General features: G+C 40.5%; 1 protein-coding gene across 1 annotated transcript; it reads left to right on the forward strand.

The window, feature by feature from the left end:
- Positions 1-4,367: 4,367 nt before the first annotated feature.
- On the forward strand, positions 4,368-5,010 carry LOC138887623 (uncharacterized). The gene is made up of 2 exons (XM_070169390.1): positions 4,368-4,632; positions 4,760-5,010. The coding sequence occupies exons 1-2, from the start codon at positions 4,368-4,370 to the stop codon at positions 5,008-5,010; spliced, it is 516 nt and encodes a 171-aa protein (XP_070025491.1).
- The last annotated feature ends 5,868 nt before the right edge of the window (positions 5,011-10,878 follow it).

Below are 10,878 nucleotides of genomic sequence, written 5' to 3' on the forward strand. Positions count from 1 at the left end.
AGGTCGGGCCGAGGTAGAGGCTGAGGTATGGACCATATTACAACTAGAACAGCACCTATGGAGCCACCAGTTGCTCTAGTGGAGGAGCAAGTTCTGGATATTGTTGAGTCGGTGGGACCAGCTCATATGGCGATGGTACCTACTGCTATGCCTAGTCTTCAAGAGACTTTGGCCTAGATTTTGAGTGTGCACATGAGCTTGGCTTAGGAGTGCATGATACCAGTTGCACCAGCTACCTCTCGGGCTGGGGAAGGAGCCCAGACTCTCGCCACCCGTACACCAGAGCAGCTAGCTTAGGGTTATCAGACACTAAGGGTGTTGCTAGTTCAGCCAGTAGTTGATGTTAGGGCCGAGTATAGAAATTATTTGACTGATGAGGAGCAGAAGAGGTTAGAGTGGTTTTAGAGACTTTTTCCTCCCCAATTCAGTGGAGGAGAGTTAGAGGATTCTAAGGGTTTTCTTGATTAGTGTCACCAGATTCTTTGCATAGCGGGCATCGTGGACTCCAACGGAGTCGACTCACTATTTTTTATCTCATAAGGCCATCCTACAGGTGGTGGCAGACCTATGAGTCAGGCAAGCTAGCTTGTGAAGCACTACTCACATGGCATCAGTTCTAAATTCTCTTCTTAGAAAAGTTTGTTCCACATACTCGTAGAGAGGAGCTGCATAGAAAGCTTTAGCATATACGCCAAGAGGGCATGACTATGACTTTATATTACGAGATTCGTGGATTTGGCACGTCACATAGTGTTTTTGGTCCCTACTGATAGGGAAAGGATCAGGAGGTCCATTTATGGCCTCAATTATAGTCTACAATATATGGATCGAGAGCATAAGACGGATGCTAGCTTTAATCAGATGGTTGAGATTGCTAGACACTTGGAGCATGTTTGCAAGCTTGAGAGAGACGAGTAGGAGGCCGAGAGGCCCTGTGGTTCAGGTGGTTTTGATGGTGCCTCGTTTGGAGGCTAGTCATATTACAACAGAGGCCGTCTTTTTGGCCTACTCAGATAGCTCATCAGATTCCCCATGAATCTTCAGTTAGCCACAGTTCATACGGTGCTCGCCCAGTTCAGTCATCATTTAGTGCACTACTGGCGTAGAGTTCTTACCGTGCTTCATCTGCTCAGGGTTTCTCATGTAGTTATTTGAGTTATCATGGTCAGTTGCAGGGTCAATAACCTAGTTAGAGGAAGGTTTATTTCGAGTGTGGAGACTTAGGTCATATCAAGAGGGATTACCCCGGACTTCTGAGTACTGCACCACAGCAGAGCACACAGCCTATGGTTCCAGCACTAGTCCACCTACACAACCAGCTAAGGTTGGGGCTCAGATCGCTCGAGGTCGCCACAAGGGGGTTAGCCACGCAGTGGACAGGCCCATTGCTATGCTTTTACCACCATTCCAGAGGTAATTACCTCTGACGTCATGATCACAAGTATTGTTTCAATGTGCTATAGAGATTCTTCAGTGTTATTTGACCTTTGTTCCACTTACTCTTATGTGTCATCTTATTCTACTTGTTATTTGGAAATGCCTCGTGATTCTTTAGATATGTATGTTCATGTATCTAAAGCGGTGAGTGATTCTATTGTGTGGATTGTGTACATCAGTTGTGTGTAGTTACCATTAGGGCTTATGAGACTAGGGTCCATCTTTTGTTGCTCAGCATGATTATTTTGAGGTGATTTTGGGTATGGTTTGGCTATCTCCGCACCGTGCTATTCTTGATTGTCATGCTAAGATCGTGATATTGGTGATGTCAGGATTTCCTAGTTTGGAGTGGGATGTTCTCTTGGTAACACTCCCAATTGACTGATTTCATATTTGAAGGCTCAACGGATAGTTAAGAATGGGGTGTTTGGCGTATTTGGCCTTCGTGAGAGATATTAGTGTTGATACTCCTACTGTTGAGTCAGTTCTAGTAGTGAAGGAGTTCCTAGATGTGTATCCTACAGACTATCGGGCATGCCACCCGATAAGGATATTGTTTTTGGCAGGGGCGGAGCTAGCATAGGACTTGCAGATTTGGGGAAACTAATAATCCTGTATTTTTCTAAAAAATTTATTAAATATGTATAAATTGCTTAATACCCAGTAACATAAATAAACTAGAATCTCAAACCCACAAGCTTCAAATACTAGCTCTGCCTCTGGATTTTGGTATTAATTTGGTGTCGGGAACTCAGCCCATCTCTATTCCACCATAAAACATGGCATCGGTGGAGTTGAAGGAATTGAAGGAACAGTTACAAAAATTGCTTCATAAGGGTTTCATCAGGCCTAGTGTGTCATCTTGGGGTGCACCGGTTCTATTTGTGAAGAAGAAAGATGGTTCTATGAGGATATGCATTCACTAGGTAGTTGAACAAGGTTATTGTCAAGAACAAGTACCCACTAATGCATATTGATGATTTATTTGATCATCTTTAGGGTGCTAGAGTATTCTCGAAGATTGACTTTAGATCGGGGTACCATTAGTTGAAGATCAGGGCTTCAGATATTGCTAAGACAACTTTCAGGACTTGTTGTGGCCACTATGAGTTCTTGGTGATGTCTTTTAGACTCACCAATGCCCCATCAACTTTTATGCACTTTATGAACAACATATTTTGTCCTTATCTAGATTCTTTTGTCATAGTTTCATTGATGATATACTGGTGTATTCTCGTGGTCAGGAGGAGCATGAGTAGCACTTGAGGATCGTGCTCCAGACTTTAAGAGAGAAGAAGCTATATGCTAAATTCTCCAAGTGTTAGTTCTGGTTACACTCGGTGGCATTCTTGGGTCATGTGGTGCCCAGTTAGGAGATTAAGGTGGATCTAAAAAAGATTGAGGCAATTCAGAGTTAGCCTAGACCGTCTTCTGCTACAGACATCCCTGAGTTTCCTTGGTTTGGCTGGGTATTATCTGTTGAGGGGTTTTCATCTATAGAATCCATATTGACTAGATTAACGTATAAAGGTTTCACATTCAAGTGGTCTGATGAATGTAAGGAGATCTTTCAAAAGCTCGATACTGCCTTGACTACAACTCTAATTCTCGTTTTGCCTACGGGATCGGGTTCTTATACAGTCTATTTAATACTTTACGGGTCAGCATTGGGTGTGTGTTGATGCAGGATAGTAGAGTGATTGCTTATGCTTCGTGTTAGTTGAAGCCTCATGAGAAGACCTACCTAGTGCATGATTTGGAGTTAGCAGCCATTGTTCACGCACTCAAGATTTGGAGGCATTATCTTTATGGTGTGTCTTGTGAGGTGTTCACGTATCACAGGAGTCTCTAGCACTTGTTCAAGCAAAAGGATCTGAACTTGAGTCAATGGAGGTGGTTAGAGTTAATAAAGGACTGTGATATTAATATTCTTTACCATCCAAGGAAGGCCAATGTGGTAGCCGACGCTTTGAGTCGGAAGGCTGAGAGCATAGGGAGTCTTGATTTTTAACAGTTGGGGAGAGACTGTTAGCTTTGAATATTCAGGCTTTGGCCAACAGGTTCATGAGGTTGGATATTTTAGAGCCTAGTAGGGTTCTTGCCTGTGTTGTATCCCGGACGTCCTTGTTTGAGCTCATCATGAAACGTTAGTATGATGATCCCCACTCGCTTGTCCTAAGGGACTCGCTGCAGCACGGTGATGCTAAGGAGGTTATTATTTGTGATGATGGGGTGTTGAGGCTTCAGGGCCGAATTTGTATGCCTAATGTGGATGGGTTGTAAGAGTAGATGCTTGAGGAGGCCCATAGTTCGAGGTATTCTATTCATCCTAGTGTCGCAAAGATGTATCATGATTTGAGGTAGCACTATTAGTGGCGAAGGATGAAGAAAGATATTATTGAGTATGTTGCTCGGTGTTTGAACTGTCAACAGGTTAAGTATAAGCATCAGAGACCTGGTGATTTACTTCAGAAGCTAGATATTTCAGAGTGGAAGTGAGAGTGTATCACTATGGATTTTATGGTTGGGCTTCCACTGACCTTGAGGAGATTTGATGTAGTGTGGGTCATTGTGGACAGACTGACCAAGTCTGCACACTTCATTCCAGTAATGACTATCTATTCTTAGGAGTAGCTGGCTCGGATTTATCTTCATGAGATTGTTTGCCTTCATGGTGTGCCTGTATCTATTATCTCAGATCGAGGCACTCAGTATATGTTGCATTTTTGGAGAGCAGTGCAGCGTGAGTTAGGCACACATATGGAGCTTTTTACGGTATTTCATCCCTAGATGGAGGGGCAGTTCGAGCATACTATTCAAATAGTGGAAGACATGTTACAAGCTTATATTATTGATTTTGAGGGATCATAGGAATAGTTTCTACCGTAGCAAAATTTTCCTACAACAATAACTATCAGTCGAGTATCTAGATGGCTCCTTATAAGGCCTTCTATGGGAGGCGATCGCGTTCTCTGGTTGGTTGGCTTGAGCTTGGGGAGGCTAGATTGTTGGGCACTAATCTAGTTCGAGATATTTTGGAGAAGGTGAACCTGATTCAAGAGCAGCTTCATATAGCACAGTCCAGGAAGAAGAGTTATGCTGACAAGAAGGCTCGTGATGTGGCCTATATGGTGGGTGAGAAGGTTCTACTCAAAGTTTTGCCAATGAAATGTGTGATGAGGTTCGGGAAGAAGGGTTAGTTGATCCCTTGGTATATTGGTCCTTTCGAGGTGCTATAGAGAGTTGGAGAGTTGCCTACCGACTTTTCTTGCCACCTAGTCTATCAGGAGTTCACAAAGTGTTTTATGTTTCCATGCTCCAGAATTACTATGGGGATCCGTCACATGTATTAGACTTCAGCACGGTGCAGCTGGACGAGAATTTGACTTATGGTGTGGAGCCGGTGGCCATTTTAGACCGGCAGGTTTGAAGATTGAGATCAAAGAATATAGCATTGGTGAAAGTTTAATAGAGAGTCAGCCAGTCGAGGAGGCTTCTTGGGAGATCGAGCAGGAGATATGGAGCAGATATCCTTACCTTTTTGAGACCCCTGGTATGATTCTAGACTCGTAAGAGGGGGAGAATGTAATTATCTGATTGGTTATTTTGAGTATTTCAGCATATTTTCCCCCATTTTGTGCTTTACATATGTGTATTTATGATTATGTGACAAGCAAAGTTGGTTGATTTGTTTTTGGGAGAGTTTTGGGTTGAATAGGGACACTTAGTCCCTTGGTTGGAGGCATAAGGTGTAAAAGTAGACCGGAGTTTGACTTTTGTGTAAACGACCTCGGAATGGTATTTTGATTATTCCAATAGTTTTATATGGTGATTGTGGACTTAGGCTTATGTCCGGATTTGGATTTGGACGTTCCTAGGTTGATTTGGTTCTATTTGGCGAAAGTTGAAAAGTTGAAGGGTTGGAAGGTTCATAGGTTTGACCGGGGGTTGACTTTGTTGATATCGGATTCGGATTTTTGTTTCTTGAGTTGCAATAGGTCTATTGTGTTATTTAGGACTTGCATGGAAATTTTGAGGTCATTCCAAGTTTATTTGATGTGGTCCGGCATGAGTTTTGGAAGTTCATTAGTTTCTTAGGCTTGAATTGAGGTGTGATTCATGGTTTGATATTGTTTTGAGTAATTTGAGCCTTTGAGTAGGTTTGTGTTATGTTTTGGGATTGGTTGTGTGATTAGACGGGGTCTCGAAGGCCTCGGTGTATTTCGAATTGATTTCTAATTATTTTGAGTTATATGGGCATTGCTGAAGATTGTTGAGACTTGTGTTCTTGAATCGCAGAAACGAACTTGGCTGGAGGCAAGGGGAAGTCCGCAGATGCAAAAGTTAGGGCGCAGAAGCGAGCCTACAGATGCATAAGAGCGGCCGAAGATGCGGTAGACTGGGATTTTAAGTGGGACTCGCATATGCGAGATTTTGTCTTCAAAAGCGAAGCCGCAAATGCGACAGTTTGTCCCCAAATACGAAAATGCTGGGCAAAATATTAGTTCGAAGAATTTGGCCATTTTCTCATTATTTAGAGTTGTGGAGCTCGGCAAGAGAGATTTTTGGAGGGTTTCTCACTACAATTGAAGGGGTAAGTATGCTTTACTTAATTTTGATGCTAGATATAATTACCCATTGATTATTACACCTAGTTATGTGAATTAAAGCTGAAATTTGGTGGGTTTTGACTATAGTTTTGGAGAGTAATATTAATGGTTTGAGGGACGATTTTAACTTGTATTTGGATGAAACATACATATTTGGACTCATATAAGATTGGGTGTTCGGGATTTGTGAGTTTTGTCAGGTTTTAGGGTGTGGGCCTGGGGTTGACTTTTTGGTTGACTTTGTATAATTGCATCAAGATCTTAGCTTTATTTTTTAGGGTTATTTTCTATGGCTTCTATTGATATTACTAAGTTATTTTGGCTAGATTCGAGTCGTCCGAAGGTTGATTCATGCGGGAAGCGTTTTCTAGAGTACTGATTTAGCTTGCTTAAGGTAAGTATCTTACCTGAGTTATTAGTGATAGCTATGTGTTATGGGTGGCTCACATATAAAGGGATTGAGCCCATGTGCATACATTGAGGTATTATCCATGCTCGGGGTAGTGTTTAGGCTATTATATGCCTTGAATCGATTGTTAAGCTTCATGTTATCATACTTCTTATGTTGTATTCCTTTCGTGAGCTATTTGGAATCATGCTAGATATTATTTGTTAATTGATCTCCTGTTCTAACATGTTAGTTGTTATTCTTGTGGCGTAACCGCCTGACTAGAATTGTGGTCGCACACTTCGTACATGCCTACTCTTTAGCATGTTACTTATATCAATCCATAAGTATATAAATTGATATATGTTATTCATGTACATGTATTCTATATATGTTTTCTGTGTGATACGGACTGAGTTGATAGCACGTGAGTTATCCGTACGGATGTGAGTTATGTTAGTACGTGAGTTGTCCGTGTAGAGGTTATATATGCACGTGAGTTATTCGTGCAATATGTGGATAAGGATCCATCCCCCTAGGGTCACTCTCACATATTTCTCTCTTGATGGTGTACATGCGATAAGAGAAAAATCGTCCAATGTGTGCTGTGTTTATTTCACTTCTTCTCTACTTGCAAATTTCCTTGGATATATACATAATTTCGCATATCTTCTCTATATGCTAGATTAGGAATGTATAAATGCCTTATCTTGCATATTTTCTCTTAATGTTGGATTGTTTACTAAAATAGAGCATGGTACGTTACCTTTGTGAACCGTGGAGGCTTTATCTATAATTTATGACTTGATATTATTATTTGTTGTGTACATGTGAGGTTTATGGATTGTATGGGGTATTAGCGAGTATCATTAATGAATCCTGCCTCTATTAACTCGCCGAGGTTAGTTATGATACTTACTAAGTACATGGGGTCGGTTGTACTCATACTACACTATGAACTTAATTGTGCAAATCCAAGTGTTGGAACAAGCCTTGGTTAGTTGTGATTCGTTGTTGGGGATTAGCAAAGAGACTAAGTAGAACTGCATTTTGACTGCAGTCTTTGGCATCTCTTTTCACTTATGTACTGTTGCTTTCATTCAGACAGTATTTTAATTTGTATTCCAGATTTGTACTTCTGTTTTAGAGCTTATGACTCTGTAATTACCAGTTATGGGGGATTGTTATGTATTGACGCTGTTATTTTTATGTTATTGGCTTTAGACTTGTATTATTCTCGTTATTCATGTTATCTTGTTCCGCTTTTATTATGTTTGGCTTGCCTAGCAAGTGCGTTAGGCGCCATCACGATCGGTAGGTGATTTCTGGTCGTGAATATTTTAGACAAAAACCCCAAATTTCTCTCTTTAAATTCTTGATTTGTGGTGAAAATTCATAGGGAATTATGATATATAATCAAAACCAAGTACCAGGCATCAACCAAAAATCTCAAATTCTCTTAAGTTTAAAATTTCAACTTTCGACTAGAAGTGCCAAATCGACGTCGGGCCATCCGAGACTCGAACCAAGCATATGTACAAGTCCAAAATCCTCATATGAACTTATTGAAATCTTAAAATCACCATTCCGGGGTCGTTTGATCATAATTCTAACTTTGGTCAACTCTTCCAATCTTAAGCCTCTAATTAGGAACTAGGTGTTTTAAACAACTCTCAAATCCCTTGAAAATTAAATCTTCCATATGCACAAGTCATAAAATACCAAAACAACCTATGGAAAGCATCAAATAAAGGAATGGGATTATAGAACTCAAAACAACCTGGATCGTTACACTTTTCTTTACGTATCCATTCCCCTAATCTATTTTCTTACAAAAAAATGATTCCATTGACGCTAGCATTCGGTCCCTTTTTTTTTACATGCTAAAAGTTTGAATGTATCCTCTTAAGTTTGGCCAAATATCTTTATAACCTCTCTCATTTTGGTATAAAGTTTTAACTCTGCTTTTACGTTAATCCTTACTATTATCTATTTAACGAATGCTTGAAATATTTTGAGAGCCTTCGTATACCATTTTACTATTATTTATCTACCAGAGCATTTTGAGGAAAGATATTTTTCAGTATAGAAATGTAGTTTTCTCCTAGTATCGATGGAGCCCCAAATGAATTTTTTTCTTTAGCTAGTAAACAAGTGTTGGCGCAATTCTGTAAAGTGGTCGCCCTTGCTTAATTTGGCTTACATCTTGATGCTTTGATTGGATTTAATTGTAATTTTTGTTATTATACTGTATTTATAAAATAATTTTGGAGAATATAAAATAACGTATAAACAGAAATGAAAACTAAAAACAGAATTTAATCCGAGCCCACTGAATTCACAGTGTTTCCTTAAAGAACTTAATCTCCTCCTAGTATCCAAGGCTGTGGATATTTCCTCCCAAGATAGAACGAATTACATATGGGCGTAGCGGTACTTCAAACCCCGATATTTCAGCGAACACAATGATCTGCAGCAAATCACACTTACTGTTGTTTTTTTGTAGTTAAAACAATGTAGAAGAAAGGATGAGTATTCAGAAATTCGTATAGAAAATCTGAGAGAATGAGCTGATATATATAGCCAACATGTTGAATTCAAATTGAAGAGGTGCAACTCTTCAGAAGGGCTATCATGATCGTTTACGCAAAACGTCTATAACGTAAATGGCTATTTATGCCACAATAAAACGGGAATTCAAGACCTTATTTTTCTGTTAAAAAAATGGAAAATGGACGGGAAGGAAACTTAATTTTCCGTTACAAAAACGGAAAACGGATAATTTGGATTTAATAATAATTTTCCATTTACAAAAATCGGATATTTAATAATATTACGTTAATATTTACTATTAACAAATAAATTTGGTCCAAAAACTTAACCAATAAATCGATCATTTGACCGAATTAGAGTCCGAATCTGATGTGACGATCCGGCCAGCCGTCTCATAGTTACCGCTCTGTTTCCTCCATTTTTGCTTCTTATTGCTTTGTCTATTAGTTCTATATGTGATCGGGTTGGTTGGCTCGGGTATGGAAAGGTATTGAGAAGGTTGGAGACACTTAGTCTCTTTTGGGGAAGCTTAAGTTAGAAAAGTCAGATGGATGTTGACTTATGTGTTAGAGGGCTCGGATGTGAATTCTGATGGTTCGGATAGCTTCGGGAGGTGATTTGGGACTTAGGAGCGTGATCGGAATGTGTTTTGGAGGTTCGAAGTAGATTTAGGCGAGATTGGATTTTTGGCGTCTTCCGGTTGATAGGCGAGATATTGATATAGGGGTCGGAATGGAATTCCGGGAGTTGTAGTAGTTTCTTTGTGTCATTTGGGATGTGTGTGCAAAATTTCAGGTCATTAGGACGTGGTTGGGTTGGGTTTTTTATCAAAAGCGTAATTTAGAAGATTTTGAAATTCTTAGGCTTGAATCCGATGCGAATTTGGTGTTTTAATGTTGTTTTGAGCATTCCGAAGGTTGGAACGAGTTTGAATAAGGTTATGGGATATGTTGGTGCTTTTGGTTGAGGTCCCGGGGGCCTCGGGGTGATTTCAGATGATTGGCGGAAGGATTTGGAGTTGGTTGTGACAGCTGAAGTTTCCCATTGCTATCATAACCGCACCTGCTGCTTGGGGACCGCAGGTGCAGTCTCGCAGAAGCGAGATTTGAATTGCAGAAGCAGACAAGGCCTGGGAAGGCAGAAATTTCAGAAGCAAACAAGGCCTGGGAAGGCATAAACAGCAGAAGCGGTTGAAGAACCGCACCTGCGATGGCGCAGGTGCGGATTGGGCATCGCAGATGCGAAAGTAAGGATTTAAGTGATGACCGAAAAAGCGGTCCATTGACCGCAAAAGCGGTAGAAGGCGCCGCAGATGCGAAATGCCTGGGCCAGAACATATAAATTATTTCCTTCGCGATTTTTGAGTTATTCCACCATTTCTAAGTCAATTTTTTGAGCTTTTTGGGCGATTTGAAGAAGGATTTCAAGGGGATTTCATTGAGGTAAGGATTTTGGACCTAAAACCTAGTTCCTATGGTATTATTTCACGGATTAGAGCTGTAATTAATGGAATTTAAGGGTTACAATTGGGGAAACTAGGGCTTGGTACTGGAGACCTAGACTTGAGGATTTGAGGGGCCATTTTCGGACTTTTGATATGTATGAACTCGTGGGAAGATAAGGAATCTATTTATGTGAATTTTATTAAATTCCGAGATGTGGGCCCAAGAGTCAGTTTTTGGTAATTTCGGGATTTGTATTGTAAATAGATTATTTTCGCACGGGCTTCGTTCCCTTAGCGTATTTTGACGTCGTGATTCTGATTTTGGATAGATTTGACGCGAGTTGAGGCCGATCCGAGGGGCAAAGGCATCACGGGCTAGAGTTTGGACCGGATTGAGGTGAGTAATAATTTTAAATATTGTCCTGAGGGTATGAAACCCCGGATTG

This window comes from Nicotiana sylvestris, chromosome 3 (genome assembly GCF_000393655.2).
Source record: "Nicotiana sylvestris chromosome 3, ASM39365v2, whole genome shotgun sequence".
Taxonomy (NCBI): Eukaryota; Viridiplantae; Streptophyta; class Magnoliopsida; order Solanales; family Solanaceae; genus Nicotiana; species Nicotiana sylvestris.

Coding starts and splice junctions, on each gene's coding strand:
- LOC138887623 (XM_070169390.1), top strand. CDS start 4,368: ATGGCTCCTTATAAGGCCTTCTATGGGAGGCGATCGCGTTCTCTGGTT. Junction 4,633..4,759: donor GATGAGGTTCGGGAAGAAGG/GTTAGTTGATCC, acceptor TCCATGCTCCAG/AATTACTATGGGGATCCGTC.